This window comes from Phalangium opilio, unplaced genomic scaffold (genome assembly GCF_054372755.1).
Source record: "Phalangium opilio isolate 3A_F unplaced genomic scaffold, DU_Popi_V2 ptg000081l_1, whole genome shotgun sequence".
In the NCBI taxonomy this organism is placed as follows: domain Eukaryota; kingdom Metazoa; phylum Arthropoda; class Arachnida; order Opiliones; family Phalangiidae; genus Phalangium; species Phalangium opilio.
The window spans coordinates 508,823-536,314 of record NW_028324188.1 but is presented as its reverse complement, the minus strand read 5'-3'; the positions used below and the strand labels follow the sequence as shown (position 1 = coordinate 536,314).

The 27,492-nt window shown below is 35.5% G+C and overlaps 2 protein-coding genes across 6 annotated transcripts in view; both read right to left on the bottom strand.

Annotated features, from left to right (window-relative positions):
- Shal (Potassium voltage-gated channel protein Shal) overlaps positions 1-10,374 on the bottom strand; it is a 103,708-nt gene extending 93,334 nt beyond the window's left edge. For 2 of the 5 annotated variants that reach the window (XR_016370790.1, XM_089846734.1), the window contains exon 1: positions 7,675-10,373. Coding sequence is in view for 3 of the 5 variants with exons in the window: in XM_089846734.1 (XP_089702860.1) it covers positions 7,675-8,789 (1,115 nt within the window). In the remaining 2 variants the exon portion in view is untranslated. Of the gene's footprint in view, positions 1-7,674 lie in introns of all 5 variants that reach the window. The other 3 variants (XR_016370791.1, XM_089846731.1, XM_089846732.1) reach the window with 3 other exon arrangements.
- Positions 10,375-17,453: 7,079 nt separating this feature from the next.
- On the bottom strand, positions 17,454-25,463 carry LOC149653813 (uncharacterized). The gene is made up of 12 exons (XM_089846654.1): positions 25,439-25,463; positions 25,314-25,340; positions 25,192-25,244; positions 24,585-24,612; positions 24,407-24,521; positions 22,741-22,897; positions 22,124-22,641; positions 18,642-19,071; positions 18,461-18,551; positions 18,271-18,366; positions 18,042-18,169; positions 17,454-17,938 (listed from the first exon to the last, which is right to left on the bottom strand). Exons 1-12 carry the CDS (start codon positions 25,461-25,463, stop codon positions 17,885-17,887), a joined length of 1,722 nt encoding a protein of 573 aa, XP_089702780.1. The 3' UTR covers positions 17,454-17,884.
- Positions 25,464-27,492: the final 2,029 nt, after the last annotated feature.

The following is a 27,492-nucleotide window of genomic DNA, read 5'->3' as shown; positions in this document are numbered from 1 at the left end:
CACGCTAAAATATTTACTCTAAATGGAACCCCTGGGGTTATAATGGATGAATTCGATAGGTACGTTTGGATCATGTTTAACAGCTTAATTTAGTATTCCATGTGTACAGTTTTATAGTGTAGCTTAATTATTTATTTAAATTCAGTTTATCAAGTATCGAGGGGGCTGGGAATAATGATTATTATAAAAATAATAATTTTGCCCCTGTAGCATTTCGTAGTCCCATAACATTGGTGTAAGGCAGGAACAACATTTCTACAGGGGCTCGTAGGATTAACATGGGCAATATTACCCCTAAATGTCGGCTTCACCCAACAGCACCAATATGTTATATTTTCATTTATAATAATTCTATAAACGTTACAATCAGACAGACAAAGCCAATACTACGTGTTCTTTAGTGTTAACTTCCTTTACTATGTTTCAATAGAGTATATAATCCTTTGACTCCACGTTATTACCAAGCTCAAACTATTAAACAACCAAATTACAAACGTTACAATCAGACAGACAAACTCACATGGGAAAATTCAAGAACTCCACGTGGTGTAATTCTAATTCATCCCCTTCCCAGATATTTAAAAAACCTAACTATGACGTCATAATAATAAACTAATTAAAACCCTAATACACACGAACATACCTACTATACTTAATCGCTAACTTACATCTAAAAAACCAAACATAAACTTATGCTGCCAACTGTAAATAATTTGATTGATAGCCCGGAACTAATCTTCTAAAAACAAAGAAAATAAATCCCTTAAAAAAATTTCTTGTCTAATTTTTTAAATAAAGACGTGCATTTAATAATAATATTAAAGAAAGAGAACTAGTCTGAACTGTAGGTAGAGTAGAGAAGAGAAGAGAAGAGTAAAGTGAGAGATGGAAAATTTATCAGAAGTCTCAGAGACGAAGACGGATATCTAAATAAGCGGCGTCTTTTAAAATACTATACTCAAAGCGATACTATACTCGGGATTCGGGAATCACACTCCGTTCTCTCGTTCGACGAGTATACAAAGACCGAGTCGTCGAAAGCGGGTCGATCTATTTATAGAAACAGCACGCCGCGTACACACTCAGTCAGTTAGTTCAGTTTCTTCAAAAATAAATTTCTATCCTCATCTTTCTCTCTCACGCGCCACACCTTCCTCTCTTCCCCCCCCCCAACCCGGCAGTTTCACGTGCGTGGGTTCAAAGGACCATATACACGCGGCGCTGTGAAAAGGAGGTTAACACTGAATTATTATAAAGAACGTGATAGTGTCTTTCTATCTATCTGATTGTAACGTTTGTGTTTTTACAGGGTTGCCACGGAATTTTCAGAACCAAATTCTGTTCTCTGACTTTTCCAGGTTTTCCCTGACCTTTTATAGGCCGAAAGTGTAAATGTTTACAGCACGTTTTAAGTGCTTATAATTAAATAAACTCGATCTACATTAAGTTTAAATTCCAATGTATTTGTTGCACCATAATGATTAAGAAATATTTTAACTATAAATAACAGTCTAAGAGATTTTTTAAAGGCATTTTCTTTATAAAAACAATTCTAGACATTTTTAAGGATTGCTTTAGAGTTTTTGTGTTGAGAGAGGATGAGGAGAAACTTTCATTACTCTTTCAATAAAAACTTATCCCCCAGAAATTTTACCCACTAAAATCCAATTCCCTGACTTTTCTGAAATTTTTAAAATTCCCTGACTTTTCCCTGACCTTTTTGGCCCATTTTTAAATTCCCTGACTTTTCCAGGTTTTCCCTGACCCGTGGCAACCCTGTGATGGAAATTTTGGAACAATTTCTCAAATCCCTGTCTTAACCGGCTTTTTCCTGAACCAAAATATTCCATTCAAACTTAATCGATAAAATAGAGAGAGAGAAATCCCCATAGGGAAAACCCAATGACATCCAATGTTCTAACCGACTACATTTTCGTTAAGTATAAAAAATGCCATTTTTATCATAAAAACCCAAGTGGTTCCCTCCTATAGGTAACAGTATTTTCTTGTCCCGAAGTCTGCAACCCACAAAGAAAATCAATAATAAACTACAATACAGCGGAAAATAACGGCGAACTAATACATAATAAGTAAAACCATAGGGAAAAAAGTAGTTCTCGCATTCTTAAACCGGGATAAACTGAATGCCGGTTGCTCAGGCATCTTTTTACGATTCATAAAAATCCACCAGGCCTATTACGACCCCTTTCTCCTTCAAAGGCGTAGTAAAATGGATGCTAAAGAAAACCTTCTTATCTTAAACATATTTCACTTGTTTTAAAAAAACAATAGTATTCAATACAGACAGACATACTTTACCACCACAATAAGACGTTCATTTCCTCTAAATATGATTTAAAATTAACGATACGACTTATGGGTATAAATTAAACTATTAATTCAATTAAAAACGTTACGTAATCATTTCATTCACCCTTTGACAAAGCCTTGTAACCTCTCGGAACGCCAGGCCAAGGTAATAGCAATCGCTAAGCCTTTGTTCAGCATTGAAAATAAATTCGCGCCAAAATTCACGAGGCCTTAAAAAAAAAAAAAGAATGAGAAAGGAAAAATGGCACGCGCCAATTTCTTTCTTTTCCTCTTCTGCCTGCTGCCATATAATACGTTTCCCGCTTTTTTTTCCCGCCCTTTTTCTCGAGACGACCAAGACGAAGACGACGACGAGGATCTTTCCCGCCAATTTTTTTCCCGCGCAGTTTTATTTTATACTGGGTGATAAAATTAACGCCAAAAATAAAAAAATTATTTCGAGTTTAAATCCCTTGACCCCCCAAGTTAATGAATAAATTAAGGAGTGTTTTTAATTGGAGCATCTAGTTCTGTTTCTGTAGCGAGTTTACAATGAGAAAGAGAGAATACGAGTTAGGCCCCGTTTTAGGGTAACAACATTTATGGCGGGAAAAATTGTTATGATTATGATTATAAAGGCGTTTCTTTTTAAGCGCGCCAAATTTATATGTCACGTGTCTTTCCTCGTGTGGTCAGTTTAAGGGGTCAACCCTAAAATACTCTAATCATCAAGGGGTAAAATTATTTTCAAACGAATTCCATTAATGCTAAGAATACTTTCACATAAACTAACCATCATGCATTTCGAAAAGAATTACCGAAAACCTAGATTCACTAATAGTGTATATTTATGTATTGCATTGGTTAGGCTTAAGGCCTTACTTTTCTCCAAGGTTTCATTCTTGTTTTCTATTTCCTTTGCTATTTCCCCAAGGGGGCGAAATTGATTACGTTAATGATAACATTAATAGTTAATTCGAGTGCAACGCCAGTAAAGTAAGCCTTTTTTTTTTTTTACCTAGCTCAGGTTTCCCATTTGGGGTTTCTATAGTTAACTACTTCCATATGCAAAAGAATCAAATAATGATGAAGATATAATGCCCCCCTTCTCCGTGCTTTATTTTTTATCTCAAGAATTTAATCAAATTTTTTTCGAAGATTTTATGAATATTTTATTATAATTCCGAGGATTTAAATTTCATTTTAGTAAAATTACCGAATAATTTATTTTCTATTAAAGGTTTCCCATAGATTCTTAAACACTATCCTATAATTTCCATAGATTTTCAAACATTATCCAAGAATTCCCATAGATTCTTAGACATTGTCCAATAATTTCCATAGATTCTTAGACATTATCCAATAATACCCATAGATTCTTAGACATTATCCAAGAATTCCCATAGACTCTTAGACATTATCCAATAATTCCCATAGATTTTTAGACATAATCCAAGAATTCCCATAGATTTTTGGACATTATCCAAGAATTCCCATAGACTTCTAAACATTATCTAATAATTCCCATATATTTTGAAACGTTATTCAAGAATTTCCATAAATATTTAAACATTATCCATGAAGTTTCTTGGAAAATATGGAGTTAATAAACAATTCTTAAATTTCACATCGTTACATTTAAAAATATGAAAACAATCCCAAAAATAGAAAAATCAATATTAAACGCATATAAAAATTTCCCCCATAGAAACTTTCCATAGACCACTCTTCCTTGAAGATAAATAGCTAAGCCTTTTTATAAAAATGAACGTCAATTTCGGTATATAAATCCATCAATAAATTTGGGGTTAAGACGTTGGTTTTAGGTAAGTCGTTCCATTCCTATTGGGTTTTAGGATAGGGGTCAGCCTAGCCATTCCAATTGGGGGTGGGGAGGGGAGGGGGGGGGTTAAAAGAGGAGGGTTGCATTTTTCCCGCATTATCAACACCCGTACACGAGAAATAAGCAAGCAAGCACGATATGCTAGATTTGAGAATGGACTGCGATCACGGAAAAATGCAGACGTAAAAGACTTTAACAGAGAGTCAGCCTTAGCTACGGCATGAGTACAATAATACACACAATACATATATCATAAGTTTATAAGATAAGTATGACACTAACTATATTATTCGTAATGCTACCTCCTAGAGACTTACAGCTCGAGATAACTAGTTCGAGAAGGAGAACGACGAAAGCGAGTCAATTGAAGTACTTACTACACTCGGTGGTGGTTAATTAATTTTGTATCAGGACTTAAGTTCCATCTAGCTCTCCTATTTAGTCTGCATTACTTATTAGGCCTTTGACAGCAGCGCCTCATGCACCAGGCGTACGCCGCTTTAAATCGAATCTATGACCTACCTCACTCACTTCAAAATTACAAGCTCGTTTCTAAGTTACCAGAATTTACAAACTTATGGATGACCAACATATTTTATAAACTTATGATATATATATATATATATATATATATATATATATATATATATATATACCCCTGCTTTTCTTTAATTTCCAAAATCGACCGGTCCAGTTTAGTTATAACGTATAGCAAAACAAATATAATATAATATACACTTTTCGTATAAGTGTAACTTCTTGTAAATGGGTATATACAGTCGTTAATATTTATAGCTCAGGGGGTCACGTGACTGGGATATACAGGCACCGGAATATAAGTTTCAAATTGAGATCAAGAATGACTAAATCGAACCATTGGTCAGGGAGTAATTTCAATTTTAAAATTGATATTGATATTTAATTTTGGCATTTTTCGACCAATTCTGGCCTATTTTGGCTCATTTTGAAATTTCCCTCTTTCTAAATCTATACCGATATTAACCCTTACACACACCGGGAAAACTGTAAATAAAAAATAAACAACAAACACAAACAAAAATAAAAAATAAACAACAAACACAAACAAAAATAAAAAATGATTTCAAATATTTTTAATTTTAATTTGTTTATAACTATTTTAATTCTTGTCCAATTTTGACCTAATTGGGCTCATTTTGTAGCCAATCTTTCCCTCTATCTAAATCAATAACAATACTAACCCTTTACAAACACCCCAAACCCGCAGAAAATAAACAAACAATTAAAATTATGTGAAAACATTCAATTCAAAAACCTTTTCCAAATCTGTTCCAATTTCAAACTAATTGGGCTCATTTAAAACCACCTCAATATCAACACCGAAACACCACACGTGCCAATCAAAACCTGACAATACCAATTAAGAATCAATAAACCCTAATAAGCGTAATAATTAGCATTTCATTTTAAACCAGACTCGAAATGAATTAGATTAAATACTTGTTTATCAATCATTGTTTCCGTTCTAACCTTGACACCCATATCTCGAATGGCGTATAGGCAAGATATGAAGAGGTTTTTAAAATAGGTGTAAAAATTTGTACTAAATATAAAGGGTAGAATGGAGATGCATCCTTGGCTAAGGTCCAAGCCCGGAGATTTTTTCAAACTGATAAAAACATTGTTTACGAAAGCTCACTTCACTCTCTCTCTCTCAAGAAATACGCGCAAAATTCTTAAACAGCTTAAAATACAGGTTTCGTTTCACGCTTTTTTTTTTAAAAAAAAAGGGTGTTTTAAGTTTTATCTAGAAAATTTATGGCTTATTAAATATGATATATTTAAAGTTAGTGTTGATGGGAAAGTGTTTTCAAAAAATATATGAAAGGTTATTAACCTTAAATTTATTACTCCTCGTCGTTTCAGAATTATCCTACTGTAATGTAGTGGTTTTCATCCTACTTAAGAAAGCAGTTATATGATAGGCTATAAAAAACATGAACGAAATGCGGACGAAAATATGATGTAGTATATTTCTACCATAATATAGTATATTTCTACCGTAATGTAGTATATTTATACCACAATATAGCATACTTCTACAATGTAGTATATTTCTACTACAATGTAGTATATTTCTACTACAATATAGTATATTTCTACCACAATATAGTGCATTCCTACCATAATATAGTACATTCCTACCATAATATAGTACATTCCTACCATTATATAGTATATTTCTACCATTATATAGTATATTTCTACCACAATATAGTATATTTCTACCATAGTGTAGTATATTTCTACCATAGTGTAGTATATTTCTACCACAATATAGTATATTTCTACCATAGTGTAGTATATTTCTACCACAATATAGTATATTCTTACCATAACGTAGTATATGAACTACCTTTATATGTAGAATATTACTACACTTTCATATATAAGCGAAAACCCAATTTGATCTTAACAAAACGTTATTTGAATGAGAATGACTCAGTATAGCCATAACCGATAAATATATATATATGGGTATATATTTATAGCGTTGGGCTAAAAAATGGATTTCCCCATTTAAACTTCCATATCGACTTTGAGTGAAAAATGTATGGTACGACGGTAGAAAGGAAAAGATTTCCTCTGCGGTACCGTAAGGTACAGCAATATACTTTTTCTCATTTGGCATTCCAAGTTCTACCTTATTTTTAAAACACGTTTTGTCATAAAATAAATATCCCCTTTTGTTTTCAGTCAAGACCCGAGTAATATGCAAATTTACATAAGTTCATAAGATATGTTCCTTACATAAGTTTGTCACTGGTAATTTAGAAACTGGAGCTTGTAATTTTGAAGTGAGTGAGGTAGGTCATAGATTCAGGGTAAAGCGACATACGCCTGGTGATGAGGGCGCTGCTGTCAAAGGCCTATTTAGTAATGCAGACTAAATAGGAGCTAGATGGAAGAAGTCCTGCAAAATTAATTAACCACCGAGTGTAGTAAGTACTTCAATTCTCACTTCCGTCGTTCTCCCTCGAACTAGTTATCTCGAGCTCTAAGTCTCTTGGTAGTATTACGAAGTGTCATACTTATGGAAGGAACCTATCTTATAAACTTATGAAATTTCTTGAAAAGAACCGTTCGTGTTATCGTTCCAATAAAATAACTTGAATTTATCAAAATTTGAAGAACAGTTTTTAAAAGGGGACGTGGTGGTGGCGCAATTTTTGACAATATAGGGTTTATAATTTTCGAGTAACTCGTGAAGTTCTTAATTAAATTGTCTATACGCGTACGTCTAAATGAAAGACGAGGTTTTTTCGTGTGTTTCAAATTGCGGCCCACCCAATAATAACAAGCGATACGACCTTAATTCTATTTGATTGGAGGCGTGATTGGGTCACCATTGGATACGGAGACTGCATACTTTTTTTATCGCGTCGTGTTGGGCTTAAAGATAGATAAGACTATACAGATGGGTAGGTAGATTGGGGTGGAAGTGTATGTGTATGTGGATGTATGTGGATGGATGGACTCACCCGAGCGTCGTCATGGTAACGATGGTGTACCAAAAGGCAGCGGGTATGCTGGTGAAGGTGGTCGGCGAGACGTTCTTTTCGGCGTAAAACATGACGGTGGCGAAGATGATGATGGCCATGGCCAAGGAGAAGACTAAGAAACCTAGTTCGGAGGCGCAACTTTTGAGCGTGTAGCCCAGGATGCGCAATCCTTGAGAATGCCGAGAAAATTTAAAAATTCGGAAAACACGAAAAACTCGGAGCGTGACGAAGGCTCCGGAAACGTCGTCATTGTCCCTGATAAAGAGTCCGATGTAGTAGGGCATGATAGCCACGACGTCAATGACGCTCATGACGCTGCGCATGAATTTACAACGGTCCGGCGCGGCGTATAACCGCAGCAAGTACTCGGCTGTGAATATCATGACGCAGGCCGTGTCCAAGCAGAAGAAGGCGATCTTGTACATTTCTCCGCAGGACACGACGTCGCCCAAACTCTCGTTGATCCCGCACGGAATCGTCTCCACCACGTTGGCCATAACGGACACCGCGATGAAAAAGCCCGTGACGTAATAAAAAACCAGGGCAGCCGTCGACGTATGCGGGTTTTCAAAGGCCCGCCACATCCGCTGCCTGGAAGTGCTGTTGATCATGTCTTTATCGTTGTTCGCTTCCGACATCCGGTCGTCCAACATTCGCTCAGCGTTTTCACGTTTCCTATCCCGGTAATCCTCGTAGCAACAGTCCCCGATCACGTCCGGGATAATCCCGAAAAAGGCCAACTCCTCGTCGTACGAAGTTAGGCACTCGTGTTTCGGGTAATGAAGCTTACCCGTTCGGTAATAGTTCAAAATGTGACGAAAAATGTCCGGGTCCCGGTCGAAGAAGTACTCCTTACTCTCTTCGTCGTAAAAAAACTCGCGTTCGTTAGAACCCAACAGCGTGTCCGGGTATTTTTCCACCGTATTTCGCCACGTCTCGAATCGACGACCCGATACGTTGATGATAAACTTTTCATCCTCTCGTTTGCGGGTGATCTTAGTGACGGGGGGCGCCGGCAACGGGTTATTCGCGATCGGTACCCAACCGATCGCTGCCGCCCGAGCGAAAGGCAACCACGCCGCGACCGATGCCATTTTAATACACTTCTTACGCAACTAACCCCTACTCTAATTAGCCGCTAGATATCAATTAATCACCCGTCAACTATTCCTTATTATTATTATTCCCCTAACAATTTCGCCTCCCTCTTTATTATTACTCTCTACCAATAATAATTGCGAATTTAAAATCACCCGCGAACCCCCTTCTATATTGATTTTTTGCGATTTTAATCTAATGAAAATTAAATCCTTAACCTTTCAATTAAAACAAAATATTTTTAAAACCTACCTCCAATATCCCACTCTATCCTTACATTCTGCCCCCTTAACCTATAACCTAATCTATCCTATTCCCATTTTATAATAATAATAATAATAATTAACCTAAATTTAAATATTTTAAAAACTAATTATTCGAAGGGGATTGAGTAATTTAACTTTGATATTAAATATTAATTATTTTTATAATAATTATTTCCCAGGGTATTTATTATATATACGTACCAGGAGTAAATAACCCCGAAGTAAATAACGCTGGGGTCGTCGATTTCGATTGCAGTTGTAGTTGTTAAAAAAAAATACGAAACAACTCTTTTTGATAACGAAATTTCACTTGGCAGATTCGATAAGGTAGCGTCCCGGGTCGATTGCTAAGCCTAACGCGCGGTTAACCCTTCTTCGTTTAATACGTTTCATGGTATTTCAGTTACTTATTTCTTCCTCCGTTTTGGACGTTGTTGTATTTGTTGTTGCTGTTATTATTGGGACCCGGTTTATTATCCACCTCCGAAAAGTCCGTTCAAATATTTCCATTTATTTTGTAGGGTAATTTGTAATTGGTTTCTTAGTCGTACGTTGGTAGTAATTTGTAATTAGGGGGGTAAAAGGGGTAATGGGGGGTAATGATGACGTATGGTAATTTATTTACTTGTAGTGTGTTTTCACTCCCGAACACCAAGCGAACCAGCTGACATGAGTTGAGAAAAGCGCATTTAGTTGTTATCCAAAGTTTTCAATGATTTTTTTGTATTTTTTTGGTATTTTTTTTGGTATTTTTATTATTTTTTTTGGTATTTTTAATTCCTTTTGGCTCGTGAGATATTTTAATATTTCGAAATTCCAAAAAATGGACACAAACACTCACGAAATATCACGTTTATGTCGTCGAAGATTGAGAGAGAAAAATAACGAATTAAAATTAAACAGAAACTCGGTTAAGTTAAGTTAAAAATTAGAAGAAAATTAAAATGAAAAAACCCGAGTTTCGACTTGTTGTTATAATTTTTGATTTCGGTTGATTTTTTTTCTATTTAATTGTAAAGATTATAGTTTAATCCCCGTTAGTTTCGTTTGATGATTTTTATTGTCGTCTTCGTCGTCTTCGGGTTTAGGTCGGTTGTAAATCGCTGCCGGCAATGGCATAGCGTCGGCAGGGGTGGCTTTTTCGAGACGTCGGAGAAAGCCGTCCGCAAAGCCTAGAGAAGATACTCGCGCGACGCTAAAGCCAAGAGAACCGCCATCATGGACCCGTACCGTAGCTTGCGCGGTTAAAGTGCGCAGAAGACGCGCAACCCCGCGCCGCTCTGCACCGACCGATATCTTTACCAAAAATCCTGGGGAAAAACGCTCGACACTATCCAACCTCAACACCGAGAGAGAGGAGAGAGCGGCAGCGGCGTCCTTCGACCAACCAGAAACAGATCAATCGAAGTTGTACGCGTCAATAATACGCGCCCTAGTGTCTCTCTCTGTAAGGCTCGGTGATTGGAAACACGTTCCTTAATGGCGTTTGTGCAGGCCTTGATTAAGGGAACGGCTGGTGTTCAGGGCAACAGATAGGGGTTCATCCAGGGTAACGGAAGGGGGTTCATCCAGGCCTTGTTTAAGGGGACGGCTGATGTCCCGGGCGTGTCCCGGGCAACAGATAGGGTCTCACCCAGGGTAACGGATAGGGGTTCACCCAGGCCTGGAATAATGGAACGGCTGATGCAAAGGGTAATAGATAGGGGCTCTACCAAACCTGGATTAAGGGAACGGTTGATGCCCAGAGCAACAGTTAGGGGCTAGTCCAGGCCTCGATAAAGGGAACGGGTGATGCCCAGGGCAATAGATAGGAGCTCTCCTAGGCCTGGATTTAAAGAACGGCTGATGCCAAGGGCAAGAGATAGGCCTGAAATGGTAGTTACTGTTTTAAGGGTCCAGATACTTAAGGGGCACCAAATTCAACAATTAAAATTATTTCAAAACCCCAATGATAAGAACTAACCCTGGGCACCCCATAGGAACTAAATCCTACAGTCTCTTAATGCCAACCAAAAGCATGTATCGTCTGCTACAAATACTGCAAGCTTCTGCCTCAACTTTGCAAAAACCCGTAAACAAAATACAACGACGCCAGCTAAATCGCTGCGTACATATCTTCTACATAACGTCATCAACTTCTGACAATACTGCCAGCCAGAGAATCGGTAAGACCGCGCCTGCGCTACCCAGCCGGGATCTCTCTTCTCTCCTTCTCTCCGTCCTCTTTCTCTCTTGGCTTCCACGCGCATGAGTGTGGAGAGTTAAGTTTTGCAAGGAACTGGGACTCTGGGAGCAAGCTATAGCACGAGCTCTCTAACTGTTTCGCGCGCCAACTGGGTTTCCGCGTTTCAGAAAAAGGTATATACGATTCTCTTTCTTAGAACGTGTACGACGCGTCACATGTACTTTGCCAGCTCCCCGAGTTACAAGGGGAAAGCCTAGCCTGTAGGTATAATTCCAGTCGCGCGCGCTATTGACCTATCTTTCTCGGGCTAGGCTCGAGCTATTCCTCGAGCGCGACCTCGTGTGCACTTTTCCCGCCTTTCTTCAAAGCGACGCGCGCTTTCTTGAGTCCGGGATTGTTTTAATTGCTAGAGATGGGGATTGGGAACTGGGAAAGGAAAGGGAGACTAGGATGGTGGTGGTGGGACCAGAACGAAAGATGCTATACCAGATAAAAACTGGATTACCACATCTATGCGGCGATGTGGCTGGCTTTGGGTCAAAGAAGAATCATTTTATGGATTACTTAGTTGAGGACGTATCATTCTAACTTTATACGCGTAAATTGCATGGAGATATATATTGTTGCAGGGATCACGTCTTAGCGAAGGCAAATTGTAATAATTTGTATTGAAAGTGTGGCAAGCATTGGGGAATTAAGGTTTATGAAAGACATGACATGAGACGTACCACAGTCAAGTCAATATATTTCTTTCTCTCTCTCTCTCTAGCTTGTTAATTTGTCTGTAGACTAATTTGACCAGCTAATCAGTGATTGCAGATCTACTTTAATATTATACACATATTACTGTATGCAGTTATCTTTGTCATCACATTTAATTTCCCTCTATACCCAACTGCAGAAAATAGCAGTAGCCAACAACTGCTCCAATTCGGTTGGTGATTGGTGCGACATAATTCATGTTAATTCATGTTGAATTTTGAGCCTGCATGCTTATATATTGACACACGGGAAAAATGAATTAATGAGTTAGAATGATTACATTTTAATTGCTTCAATTGGAGTGATTATTAGCAAGCATAGATTAGATTTAATTGTAGTAGACGTGAAATTAACACCTGGTTGGTGGCTGGTAAAGTATAGATATTGGATGATTGAAATCATACTCGCGTATGACCAGTATTTTAAACAATTTACGTAATATTTTCATAGGCAACTCTACAAGTGTTCCATAAGATTGACTGCAGTGTTAGTCGGGAATCTCGCTTGAAACCAACGTCGATATTTCGTTCCCAGAATCCTCCGCGTTACAAAATGCCCAACCTTATATAATCCACTTCTTCCAACTTAGACTACGTTTTAGTCTTAGCACGCTTAACTCCTAAAGGGGCTAAGATAATTCTTAAAATTTATGCAAATTCGTTTTTAAAAACAATTTCATATACACGAGGGGAGAAGTCAGTGTGTAGGAAACTACGGCATATGAATACATCCATACTAATCCCCATAGAAAATATAGAACTCGATCCCTGAATTGTAAGCTTGGGGATCCCAAGGCAAGAAAGTTCAAATTCTATTCCAAAGCTGCCAAAAATAGACTATTCCATAAATTACTTCCAGAGAAACCAACCCTATTGGGTTATTTAACTGGCGCCTATAGGCAACAGCAGACGGAGCCCGAGTTCAGGGAGCTATAGCTGACTCGCCCTGCCTCTAGCGGTACTTCATGGCGCCAAGGAAATGACCCCAAAAAGGTGACCTTCCCACCCCTGTGATGTTAGCTTCTCTGTATGTGCTTAATGTAATGTTCTATACGGTATATACGTTGTACTGTACATGTAGGTTATGGACGTTGCTGTATTTTTGGTCTTTGTCCTGGTACAAGTGCGTGCATGCAGTTGGCCCATCCCAAATTAGCTAGCATGTAAGTGCGAGTTCCCTTTTTTCTAAAGTATACTAAAGGCACCCATTATTAATTTCCCAAAGGATTTCAACGTCATTAAAGCGGGGTATGTGCCATTTCTCTTCAAAATTTTCACCATCTTAACCGTCGTGCGTAACGGAATGCTTATTTGAAGAACGAAGAACATCTTTGCTATAATTTCGTCGCTCTGACATTTGTTAAATGTATAATAGGCACCGAGACATTCCGTGAGCGACGGTATTTTGCGACAATTAATTCAAATCTAATTAATTTTAATTTTTCCATAAATATTTTTAAATCAAAAAATTAAGTTAAAGTTGTCAATTTTAATTGGAGATATTTGTTAAGGGAATATTAGTGAGTGGTTATAATTTAAACAAGTGAACTCTTAATTATTGCACAATTACGTTTTAATTGCACATATTTATATTGTAACAAGTGCAACGTTGCTCCAACAACCTTGATTGCAATTGCGAATAAAACACCCAATCAAGGAATTCATTTTCCCTGATTAAAATTCAATTCCCGGACTTCCTTGGCCCTTTTTTAAATTCCCTGACTTTTCCAGGCGTTTATCTGGCCATGTTTTAACATCACATTTTTATTTGTAACAAATGCAAAATGCAAGAGTTGCAGAAAGTACGTTACGTATTAAAAATTGCAGGTATCGTCAGAGTTGCACTTGAAATTTTCAGGGACTAACCATGGGTTAAGAAAGAAAAAAAATTCAGTTTTTTGGCTCGCGATACTGTCACGTTTTATAAAAATTTAACAATTGGCAAATTTAAAGGGAAGTGCGCAGACTATTGCGCATAGAGCTCAAAACAAAACGATCTTATCCAATTTAATATCAAATATCTATAAATACTGTGCATGAACTAAACGGGCGGGGCTAAAGAAATTAATTTTCTCCCCCATGTTTTTAAACTTTAACTGCGCATGCGCTCCACCAGGGCTGCCAGGTAATTGGACACTGAATGATAATAACTGAATCGAACGGAATACTACAAGCTTTTCAGTATCTCTTCTGTTGCATATAGCGGTTGGTTGAATCCACATAATTCCTTATCAAGGGAAGTTAGGCTTATCTCGTCTGCCGTCTGCTACAAAGGCCAAAAAACATGTACTCTAGCAGACGACAGACTAATTTCTTCCCTTTACTGATAAGCCTAACTTCCAGTGATTGAGAATAAAGTGGATTGCATACGTCACAAATGACTTAGTTAATTTCAATAGCAAATGACGGAATTCTGTTGCAAAATTAAATGGAAAATAGTCATGACGTTCAAGACCTTATCCGTGACAAGAAAAATTGGGGGGAGAATTCTAGAATTCTTAGCTGTAAAGAGAAATTCTCCAAGAGAGGCAGGCAGGCAAGCAAGCAAGCAGTAAAGAAAAGGCATTATTTTAAAGGAGAAAACGTTAAGAGCGCGCTACCCAGGCGGTCTCTATGGAGACGGATGACGTCAGCGGAGGTAAGCCTCGCGCCTAACCAATGGTCCAAGCATATAACACGCGACCGAAAAACCCGCGCGCCCCCAACAGCAAAAAGAGAGAGAGAGAGAAAGAGAGCGCGAGAACTTTTCCTTATTCTTTAGGGGGGAGCGCGCGCATCGCATCTCGAGATCTCTTTCCGACGGAAATAAAAAGAGATTCTTTTCTTTCCGACCAAACAAGTTGGAATAGAATAGTTCCCGCCAAGAAAGGTCAATCACGTGACGTAATGCACGCGCCACAACCTCCCCCCCCTCTCCCTTTTCTTTATTTTTCTTTTTTATTTATTTATTTCTTTTTATTGTTCAATCAAGCGCATGGAAATTGTTTAAACAGTTCAGGGATCCCGGCCAAAAAATAGGGTTAAGGATATTGTCAAAAATATAGGATATTATAGGACCTTTCATGAATTTATAGGACAGGTTCAAAAATATAGGATTTTATAGGGATTATAAGAAACACAATTTTCCATTGATAAAAATCAAATTTACCTGACCTTTTTTGACCCTTTTAAAATTACCCTGAATTATCTGGGTTAACCCTGGGTATCATTTGTCTTATCACAAACAAAAAGTTAACGTAATATTAACGCCCTTAGCTAGCAATTAACAAGAATTAATAAAAAAAATAAATTAACAAAAAAATAACTACTTAATTTCAAAGTCTAAAAATAGACTTAAGAAATATAATTAATTTTTTTCTTCGTTACCGGGGTCATCAGGGTCATTAGGGTCATAGAGCTACTTCAATTAAATTTCCAGACAAACCTAGGCACGAAGAAAAAAATTACTAAAATATTATATAGAACAGACCCAAAAAAATAATTAAAAAAAAAAATTCCGCTAATGGTGAAAATAATTCGAAATGAAATTAAATAACCTTAATTAAAAACAAGTTGGGAAAACCAAAATATTACCTCTCCGAGTCAAAAGGAGGACTACTTTCAAACTTATTTACCCAGATATGGAAATGTTTCTTTTTTTTATGAACAAATATTGAAGTTAAAATTTATGAAATATTAAAGCAGTATACAAAGCATAGCAAATATACTGTAAATCAGACGACATTTAACATCCAATAAGGATATACTTGTACACATTAAAATCATCGGATGGGGGAAAAACGGTTTACGTGTTTGTAAAGGCCCAATAGACCAAGAAAAAAAATCCGCCTGTAAGTTGTTTTTCCCTCAGTAGTACTGGATTTTGGTATTGAAATCAGTTCAGTTCGGTTCATATTATTCTCGATTCTACTTGAAATCCTTCAACTACCAGAGAGAATTTAGAAGGGGAGTGGAAGGCCCCCCTTTGACTCTATTAAACGTGATGACGCCCAAACAAGATGTCGCGTTGAGCTTTTTGTTTCAAATAAGAGGCTAAGGCTCGGTCACACCGGCCTACAGCTCTACAAGACTCACGAGTATATTATAATACTAACTACGAGAAGAGTCGTGATACTTCTGCTTTATCCAGAAAAATATTTAAAACCTTATTTCCCTGCCTGGTCGGAAAACGTTGTTTTTGACGGCCAACTTGTCATAGCTTTATAAGTATAAAATGCTCTATTAAGTTGCCCACATATTCTGACCAATAATGAAGGTCCACACTTTTGAGCCTCTCGAGACGGTGTGTATTGCGGTAAAAACAACTAATAGGCGAATATTTTTCTTGGTCTATTTTCTACTCCTCAACTGTATACCCTCTATGTTCAAAGCCATATTCACAACAGGGTTGCCGTGTAAACACTACTGTCTCGTTTCACCTCAAGGATTTTCTTAGTTTGTCAACATGACTGTTAACGTTACATAACACCAAAGCTTATTTGTGGCTACACACACTGAAAGTAAATGCACACCATTAAAAGCACCGTGATCCAAAAGGCCTACAGCGCAGGCGCTAAAAAGCGAGATGGAAGGCAGAGTTTTACCCCCGCGTCTTTCCTTCTTAGAAAGGGTGTATAGCGGTAGATTATACCGGAGCCTCCGAAATGAACTAGGCCCATGCGTGTGGTGAAGCGAGAATATTTTTAAACTAATTTAGTTCGCCGTGTTTTCCCGCTTGGGGGCGCTTACACGGCCGTAAAATAAACAAAGTTCAACCCCCGTGACCCTGTCGACTGCTTAGGTATTTGAGCCAAGGTCGCGGATTGTAAGTAAACGTTTACTGAATTTTTTTAATTGAAGTAATTTAACATCTAATTTTATTTATACAACCACGCTAAAGATGTAACTGATCGAAAAGAAAAGGTTAAAAAAACAAAAGGTAATGAAAGGCTATGAAAGTATGAAAATAAACTGATTTTTCAACTTCAACAAGTTTTGTTCTATTAAAAATAGCAATTCTAAAATCAAATACTTAATTTTGTTGTCATCTTATACAATCTAACCAAAGATGCAATAAAAAGTTAATAGCACCAAAAATATTTACGTTAATTTTAGAATGAAACTTTGCTCTATCATAAAAATTATATGACTGACCCCTAAAATATCAAGGATAATTTAAGGAAGACCCCTGTCACAACGGTAAAATGAGCGCCATCTATGGTATTTTATATTTCCCCACATAAAATTTGACACGCATGGGCCTAGTTCATTTCGGAGGCTCCGATTATACCATTCTTCATTTCCAAAACTGGGAAATGTTGCTTTAGTTAAATCTTCAACCTGAATATTTCACGTGGAATAATAAAAAATGTAAATTAACTCTAGAAATATCAGATAATGTAAAGAAATATAGCAAAGCTTACAAGTTACCTGTAAAAAATAAAATGAATTAATGCATTACAAATTAAAATACTTTTACTTATCAATATCAGATTTACAATTTTTCAATTTAGAGGCCTACACTTCTAAAATTTTGTTTTACATATTTTTCAATTTAATACACTTATAAAATTCTGTTTCACATATTTTTTAATTTGTACACTTATAAAATTTTGTTTTACATATTTTTTAATTTGTACACTAATAAAATTTTGTTTTACATATTTTTTAATTTGTACACTTATGTTTTACATTTTTTAAAATTTATACACTTCTAAAATTTTTTTTTTTACATTTTTTTTTAATTTATACACTTTTTTTTTTACTTATATAATTTTGTCTTGCATTGAATTTCAATGGGGCTGAAGATGAGGAGGTTTGAAGGGAATGGATGAGACCATGGGTGGTGTTAATGGAGGTGGTCAAATTAATGGAGGTGCTGAGATGTTGAAGTGGCTCTTTCAACGCTGCAATTGCAATCCAGTTGAAGTTGATGGTCTGTCTGATTGCTTTAGCTGTTTTTAAAACAAAATTAACAATTAAGGGAACGGGCCGGGTGATTGAACCACAAAATTAACAAGGGAACGGGGTGATTGAACCAAGCAAGACTATTCATACCTTGGTGGTAAGATCCTCAACTTGTTTTTCCAAACATTCCTTGCTTACTTTCAAATGTTTCATCTCTCTTTCCAGCTTCCGGATTTTGACAATATACTGTGATATAAATATAGGTGAAGTTTCTTCTTCTATAAAAAGTTAGCAAGCATAGTGGGATTAATTTAATTTAATTTAATTCTCTGTCCAATCATTTCTGAGCATCAGAGAGAATTACCATGCATGCACTTACCAGCAGAACTCTGTTCTCGTCCAGACAACTTCATTTTAAGTTCCTTCAATTCCTTTTCCATATCACCTTTTTCCTTACAGTAATTATCGCGTTCGGCTAAAAAGTAAGTAAAGTAAAGATCATTAAAATTAAATTTCCCGGAAGAAGTTTAGTTCAGTTTAGTTTAGTTTAAGGTCAGTTAATTAATTACTTTGGATTTGAGCTAATTTTTCCTTCATTTCAAGTATCAATCTTCCTTGACCTTTGGAGTTTTCATCAATTTTGGTCAAACGAGCGACTTCCTAAAATAAAAATAAAAATAAAAGGGCGTGTTAATTAATTAATTAAATTTAATTTAATTTTTCACTATTTAAATGAAGTTAATTAATTACCTCTTTCAGCTTCGCTAATTCTTCAATCGCTTTTGCGGCTTTATCATCGGCTTCCTTTGTCTTAGTTTCCAATTCATTTTGCATCTCTCGCCTCAACCGCTGTTCTTTAGCAGCTTGGGCCGCGATATTCTCATCGGATGCTTGGTTAATTTTGGTTGCCATTTCATCATACTGAGTTTTAAGATCATTGTACTTTGTCTTATAGTTCCGAGCAATTTTTTGAACTTGAATGGTTGTTCTTTGACGCTCGGAAGATTCAGCTTCCAAACGACTAACATTATCTCTCTCTTTTCGAATCACTTCTTGCAAGTTTGCGAGTTCTTTTTGCAAATCCGCTAATGAAACTGATTGTTTTGAAAGTTCAGTTGTCAGTCGTTGTTTCTCCTCATTTAGGGAATGAACTTGGGTTTTCAAATGGCCATCTTCTTCCCTAAAAGTATCAAGAAACGATTATAAACAATTACCTATAACCCGAGGGGTCCGTCATTGCCAAAAAAAATTGCGTACGCTCGGGGAAAAATCCAAAAACAAATCCAAAATTCCAGTGAAAATAAATTCAAAAAATATTTTGTATTTTTTGGAAAATCCGAAGATCTTTCAAAAGTTTCAAAATATATAAAATTATGTAAAAAATTCCAAAAAGCCATCGAAAATCCAGAAAAAAATCCAAAAATACATGTTAAATCCTGGAGTGTGTTCGAATTTTTTTAGAAATCCAAAATTTTGTGAAAATCCACAAAAAAATCCAAAATTTTGTGAAAATCCACAAAAAAATCCAAAATTTTGTGAAAATCCACAAAAAAATCCAAAATTTTGTGAAAATCCACAAAAAAATCCAAAATTTTGTGAAAATCCACAAAAAAATCCAAAATTTTGTGAAAATCCACAAAAAAATCCAAAATTTTGTGAAAATCCACAAAAAAATCCAAAATTTTGTGAAAATCCACAAAAAAATCCAAAATTTTGTGAAAATCCACAAAAAAATCCAAAATTTTGTGAAAATCCACAAAAAAATCCAAAATTTTGTGAAAATCCACAAAAAAATCCAAAATTTTGTGAAAATCCACAAAAAAATCCAAAATTTTGTGAAAATCCACAAAAAAATCCAAAATTTTGTGAAAATCCACAAAAAAATCCAAAATTTTGTGAAAATCCACAAAAAAATCCAAAATTTTGTGAAAATCCACAAAAAAATCCAAAATTTTGTGAAAATCCACAAAAAAATCCAAAATTTTGTGAAAATCCACAAAAAAATCCAAAATTTTGTGAAAATCCACAAAAAAATCCAAAATTTTGTGAAAATCCACAAAAAAATCCAAAATTTTGTGAAAATCCACAAAAAAATCCAAAATTTTGTGAAAATCCACAAAAAAATCCAAAATTTTGTGAAAATCCACAAAAAAATCCAAAATTTTGTGAAAATCCACAAAAAAATCCAAAATTTTGTGAAAATCCACAAAAAAATCCAAAATTTTGTGAAAATCCACAAAAAAATCCAAAATTTTGTGAAAATCCACAAAAAAATCCAAAATTTTGTGAAAATCCACAAAAAAATCCAAAATTTTGTGAAAATCCACAAAAAAATCCAAAATTTTGTGAAAATCCACAAAAAAATCCAAAATTTTGTGAAAATCCACAAAAAAATCCAAAATTTTGTGAAAATCCACAAAAAAATCCAAAATTTTGTGAAAATCCACAAAATCCAAAATTTTGTGAAAATCCACAAAATCCAAAATTTTGTGAAAATCCACAAAATCCAAAATTTTGTGAAAATCCACAAAATCCAAAATTTTGTGAAAATCCACAAAATCCAAAATTTTGTGAAAATCCACAAAATCCAAAATTTTGTGAAAATCCACAAAATCCAAAATTTTGTGAAAATCCACAAAATCCAAAATTTTGTGAAAATCCACAAAATCCAAAATTTTGTGAAAATCCACAAAATCCAAAATTTTGTGAAAATCCACAAAATCCAAAATTTTGTGAAAATCCACAAAATCCAAAATTTTGTGAAAATCCACAAAAAAATCCAAAATTTTGTGAAAATCCACAAAAAAATCCAAAATTTTGTGAAAATCCACAAAAAAATCCAAAATTTTGTGAAAATCCACAAAAAAATCCAAAATTTTGTGAAAATCCACAAAAAAATCCAAAATTTTGTGAAAATCCACAAAAAAATCCAAAATTTTGTGAAAATCCACAAAAAAATCCAAAATTTTGTGAAAATCCACAAAAAAATCCAAAATTTTGTGAAAATCCACAAAAAAATCCAAAATTTTGTGAAAATCCACAAAATCCAAAATTTTGTGAAAATCCACAAAATCCAAAATTTTGTGAAAATCCACAAAATCCAAAATTTTGTGAAAATCCACAAAATCCAAAATTTTGTGAAAATCCACAAAATCCAAAATTTTGTGAAAATCCACAAAATCCAAAATTTTGTGAAAATCCACAAAATCCAAAATTTTGTGAAAATCCACAAAATCCAAAATTTTGTGAAAATCCACAAAATCCAAAATTTTGTGAAAATCCACAAAATCCAAAATTTTGTGAAAATCCACAAAATCCAAAATTTTGTGAAAATCCACAAAATCCAAAATTTTGTGAAAATCCACAAAATCCAAAATTTTGTGAAAATCCACAAAATCCAAAATTTTGTGAAAATCCACAAAAAAATCCAAAATTTTGTGAAAATCCACAAAAAAATCCAAAATTTTGTGAAAATCCACAAAAAAATCCAAAATTTTGTGAAAATCCACAAAAAAATCCAAAATTTTGTGAAAATCCACAAAAAAATCCAAAATTTTGTGAAAATCCACAAAAAAATCCAAAATTTTGTGAAAATCCACAAAAAAATCCAAAATTTTGTGAAAATCCACAAAAAAATCCAAAATTTTGTGAAAATCCACAAGAAAATCCAAAATTTTGTGAAAATCCACAAGAAAATCCAAAATTTTGTGAAAATCCACAAGAAAATCCAAAATTTTGTGAAAATCCACAAGAAAATCCAAAATTTTGTGAAAATCCACAAGAAAATCCAAAATTTTGTGAAAATCCACAAGAAAATCCAAAATTTTGTGAAAATCCACAAGAAAATCCAAAATTTTGTGAAAATCCACAAGAAAATCCAAAATTTTGTGAAAATCCACAAGAAAATCCAAAATTTTGTGAAAATCCACAAGAAAATCCAAAATTTTGTGAAAATCCACAAAGAATCCAAAATTTTCAAATTACAAATCCAGGAAGACGATAAAAATTACAGTTAAAAATACAAAATCCTAAAAAAAATACGAAATTTCCTACTGGATTTTGGATTTTTATAAAAAATTGACAAATCCATATAAATAAAAAATATACGTAAAAATCCATAAAAATCCGAGGGATTTAAAAATCCCGTACGTTTTTTTTTTTCGAATGACGGACCCCTCGCCATAACCCATGCCGTGTTTAAAAAAAAAAAGAATTAAAGTAAAGTAACTAACAGTAGTTTCTTAAAATCTTCATGATCATGTTTAATACGGGATTGTTCCATCAATTGTGAAGCTCTATTTTGCCATCTCTTGACTTGCTGCCTCAATGCCGCGCATTCAGCATTGACTACATCCAATTGAGAGACTGAATCTTGTAGTGGACCCAATTGGAGCTCCAATTCTTTAACTCTCGCTTCTAATTCCGCGTTCTTCCTAACTGCAGCTTCTTTCTCATCCCTGATGAGTCTATTACTCTCTTGCAGAAGATTCTGCATCTCCACCCGGTGCTGAGTTTCAGTGGCGTCGGCTATCAACTTAGCTCGCTCCCTTTCATCTTTAAGATCTTTTTCAACTTCAGTGATTCTCTGTTGCAATATCTGTGTTTTCATTTTGAATCTTCCACATTCAGCCGCAGTTGTTTCATTCTGGGTAAGGGCTATCTCTTTCTCTTTACGGAGGTTTCTAATAACTTCCATTAGATGCTCGGGACTATTGTCCCCGGGTTCCTCATCATCTAATTGATCACTCATCTAAAGGGTTAATTAATTAATTAATTATTTAAGTAAAAAAAAAAAAAACTAAAACTAATGGGACCAAAATACAAAAACACCTCAGTCTCAGTCTCTCACCTCTACTAATTCTCGATACAACGCTTCATTCCGAGCCTGACGATCTTTTAATTTTTGGTTCTTAATTTCAGCCTCTTTATTGGCTTTTTTTTTTTTTTTTTTTTCGTTTGTCGCGTTGAGGAAAAATGACAGCCTTGAAGGACGTCGGCGAGGACGTCTGCAAGGTCGGAGAAGGATTTAGATTTAGCCAGGGTGACATGCACCAAGGACGGAAGTTGAACCGTTGCTTACGTTAATCAAGGCCTGTGCGCGGTACTTTCGAAAGGAGCGACTTTTAAGAAACGCGACTAACAATTTTTCTCCCTATTCAGGGTTCATACAACTTTTGGAAAACAAATTTCCCTGAGATTTCCAGGTTTTCTCCCCATATACTTCCCTGAATTTTCCAGGTTTTTCCCCCGTATATGGAGTACCCTATGAAGCAAATGTTAACGAAGGAGGGGTGAATAGGACTATTACGTAATCAAATGGCATCCCCGTATCTCTAATATAACCAGAGTTATGAGCCTCCAAAGTTGGGTGTAATGTTAATCCTACGGAGGGGATGTTTACGAACATTTTGCTTAATTACTCGGCCCCTGTTTGTCTTAATCCCAAGTCTTTAGTATGGTTTGATGGGGGACAAATTGGACTATAACATACTCAAAGGACATCCCCGTATCTCTAATATAACCAGAGTTATGAGCCTCCAAAGTATACTGTAATGTTAATCGTATGGAGGGGGGTATGTTCACGAACATTTTGCTTAATTACTCGGCCCCTGTTTGACGGAAATTTCCCTGATTTCACTGAATTTTATTAAAAATTCTAAATTTCCCTGAGTTTTCCCTGAGGTTTTTGTCAATTATTTATTTCCCTGATTATTCCAAGTTTTCCCTGTTTTCCAGGTTTGTATGAACCCTGCCCTATTATACCGCGAGATGGCATCGACAGCTAGACCGAAACGCGCGCGAAAATGAGTATTTAAAATTCCAAGCGCGAGAAGATGAACATTTCGAATTCCTTAAGTCCAGCTAATAGCGCTCTCAGGTGAGAGAATTTGGCAACTTAAATTGCCAAACGAAAAATAAAAATCGGCGCCGCGCACAGGCCTTGATTAACGTAGGCAACGGTTGAACTCATCGTTGGGAGAAGAATCAGGCATTGCAATGCCCATAGAGATACGCAATGCCTTCCGATTCTGAACTCTGATAATAGAGGATAAAAATCATAAAAAGCAATAAGGGAATTTGTCAAAAAAAAAAACGTTCAGACACCTCGTGCAGCGTTAGTTGCATTTGTTAAACAATTCGCTGGCTTTAATATAAGACCAGTCGGAATTAATGTAAAGGTAATCTAACCAAAAATTATCTCAAAATCCTTATAACGAAAGATGAAAATTAGAAGAATTAATTTACAAAATTCAATAATATTCTTGCTATAATTCGACATGGACTTGATATTTGAAATTTAATGTATGCAACTAAAATTACTCATTATGATGTATTGATGAATTGAATTATTTAAACGGAGGGGGGGGGGCGGTTTCAGAGTATAAATGACGTTTGGGTGGTCAGAACTTTGGAAATAACCAAAGCTACGGCCAAACGCATTAGGGATTTGATAGGTCAAATTATTCTCATTCCAATGGTACCAGCTAGTAAAGTCTACACCAGTTAACACTTACCGTTTCTTTATCTTGTCTCCTGCCCAATAATTATCTTCACCATTTCCACCGTTTATATATTCTTTAATGGAGAAATTGAAATTTTGTTTTTTCAATCCATTTTTTACTTTTTTAACTGCAAAATGAAGATCAATTATTAGAAATTTCGATTAAATCAAAGCCTTAAATATAAACTTACGGTGTTTTACCACGTCGGGAAATGAGCGCTATTATAAAAACGAAAACTTAATCTTTTATTGACGAGGTAAAATTGACTCTTCAAGACAGAGTTCCAAAACGCGAGCAAACTGGACAGCGAACATCGAGACCTAGGAGGATAGAGGTGAAAACACCTCGATCCTCCTAGTCTCGGGGACCACTGTTTATTTTCGAACAAAATTCGCTCTTCTAGCGAACTGGAGATGGACTATTTTTTTTCCTTGGGGGGGGGGGGGTTGTTTCGAATTTTTGCATCCCTCCGACGTTCTATTATCTTTCACCAGTTTACCCATTTCGCCGGAAATCTGCCTTTAAGGGACTAGTTTCAGCGAAAAGGGTCGAGACTAACAACGGAGCGACCGTGCAGACTTTAAATTCCCTGCTGGGCCTAAATTTGAGAGGTTCTAGCGAATTGAAGATAAACAAAAGAGTTTCCTTAAGAGGAATACTAATATTTGCGAGGAAACATTTCGTTTCGATGCTCAGTTAGCTAGAATCCTTTTCGCTGAAACTCGGCCTTTAAATTACAGTATAACGCAAGAACTCACAAGCCTTCCCTTAGGCCTAGTAGGTGGAAAATAAAATACTTCTACGATTTCTTTTAAGTCTTTCCAACGATGTACGAGGTGTCTTTCATAATCTTTATATAACGATAAAGAAACGTTTAGTTAACGTAAACAAGTTAGGTTACATTAGTTTACAATCTTACTTCGTTTGAAGGGTTCTTTAAGTAAATCTGTTTTTCAAAATAAATAAAATAATGAAAATAAGAAATAAAAAATTGATTTGAGTTGTAAACTAATCGTGTAGCGAGAAAAAGCGAGTTTTACTTACTTTCTTCCTCTCCCCAGGATGCCATTTTTATTACTGAAATTAAAGGGAAAGTAAAATGAACACTTAGAAGGATCCAAACCGAAAAAACGATAAATATATCATTCAAAGCCGAATCTAGTTTGCCTTTTCATCGCGACACGAGCGCATTTCTCTAAATTTCTACCCGAATAAAATATTCCTTTCAAGCACATTGGCTGGATTTCCATAATAAGCTTATACACTTGAAAACAACTCTAAATTAAATGAAAAATTCAGGCAACATAACATCATCCCTTAAAAGAACGGCCTTTTTCTAAAAACAAAAGAAATTGTCAAAAAATAGACGATCTTTTTAATTTTTTCTCTTCCGCATTCAGATAGAGGCCGTTCTTCAAGGTATGTGTCGGTAGAACGGTGACATTTTCTCTAAACTTAAAATAAACTTCATTAATCTAAATATGACATTACAGCAACGGGCGGAAAGTGTGCCACCTATTATAATAAGCTTTAGCAAGAGTTACAATAATTCAACGATAACAAACCTTTAATCGTTAGATAGATCACGTTTTTCGCTATAAAATTGATATTAATATCTGTGGTTTCGATTCGGAATTCGATTTTATCAGAAGTGAGATGAGACCAGAAGTACTGAGCTAACCAAATTCTTCACTCGGCGAAAGTGAATATTCTTGATAACACACGAACGGTTGGCCCTCTGGTAGCGGTTTCTGAATTTTCCCTCCAAAACGTGAGACGCTCGCGGTGGTAGACGGCCGAACTAGATTCCAGCACCCGCGTGCGTGTTCCGCGGCTTTAGGTTGAGGGGAAGGGAGTAGGAAATGTTTTTGGAACTCGACCAATTTTTTTCTCTCTAGTTTTAGCGCGTGGGAAGCGGCATAAAATCCTCAAATTTGTTCACTAGTGCCAGGATCTACTATCAATGCTAGAGCCCTTCACTTCTAGTCTCATCTCACTTCTGATATTATAAATAGAGTTGGAAAAAACCAAGTAAAAATTGCAAATGTTTAAAGGTTAATAAGAATCCTTTTTAAGCTACTTTACTAAAAAATGAAAAGTAAAAGTGGTGTAAGGAATCTACGTTCGGATAATATTAACTTTAAAATACATCATTGACCCAAAAAAAAGACTCAAATTTCGCGCCATTAGTAAATTTATCAATTTAGCAGTAAGAGGGCCGTAGCCAACACTACTTATTGGGCGGGTCCTTAATTAAGATTAAATTAAAAGCAATATTTAGCTTACCAATTGAAAATGTCCAAAATAAACGAGGTCTATACTGAAATTAAAAAGAATTAATTACGGGTTAATTCACATTAAATATTACACGGAAATATCTTAGTCTAATTTTATAATTAAAGGGCTTAGTTTATGTACTTACCAATTAATTATAGCGACTTGAATGCAGCAGTTTTAAAGCAACGACTAAAATGAGGAATTATTTAGGGGGCGCGACAAAACGGATAAAAACGGGAAATGAAAAACTCGCCGGGGTCAAAGTCTGAAAAAACGAATTAAAAAATGCCAAATTCCGAAACAAAATATTAAATAGAAAATTTCGAATTACGCTGTTAAAAAAGACGCTTGAATTATAATAATATTTTAAAAAATTTAGCAAATTGTAATTATTTTATCATTGCTCATTTAATATTTTTTTCTTAAATATTTTACTAAAATGGAACCAAGTGCTAGGTTCCCCCTGGCGTAAATTTTTTCCTAGACTTAAAGGACAAGTGTCGTGTAAATTTTGTTCCAGTCTTAAAGGACAAGTGTCGTGTAAATTTTGTTCCAGTCTTAAAGGACAAGCCTCGCGTATATTTTGTCTTAGCTTTAAAGGAAAAGTATAGGCAAAATTTTCGAGTTTTAAAGGACAAAAGGCTCGCAACATTTAGGCTTAGCTTCAGAGAACAAACGCCAAGATATTCATAGTAGTAAAAATACCTAATCCCGAGCTCCGAGCGGCGATTTGGGCCTCTAGATAAGTTAGAGATACATATAAAAACCCCGTTACATTTCGAAATGATATTAGGGGAGGGGAAGCCGGCAACCCCAAGTCG

Coding starts and splice junctions, on each gene's coding strand:
- LOC149653813 (XM_089846654.1), bottom strand. CDS start 25,463: ATGGCATCCTGGGGAGAGGAAGAAA. Junction 24,522..24,584: donor TCCCGACGTGGTAAAACACC/GTAAGTTTATAT, acceptor TTCATTTTGCAG/TTAAAAAAGTAAAAAATGGA. Junction 18,367..18,460: donor AAAATTAGCTCAAATCCAAA/GTAATTAATTAA, acceptor CTTACTTTTTAG/CCGAACGCGATAATTACTGT.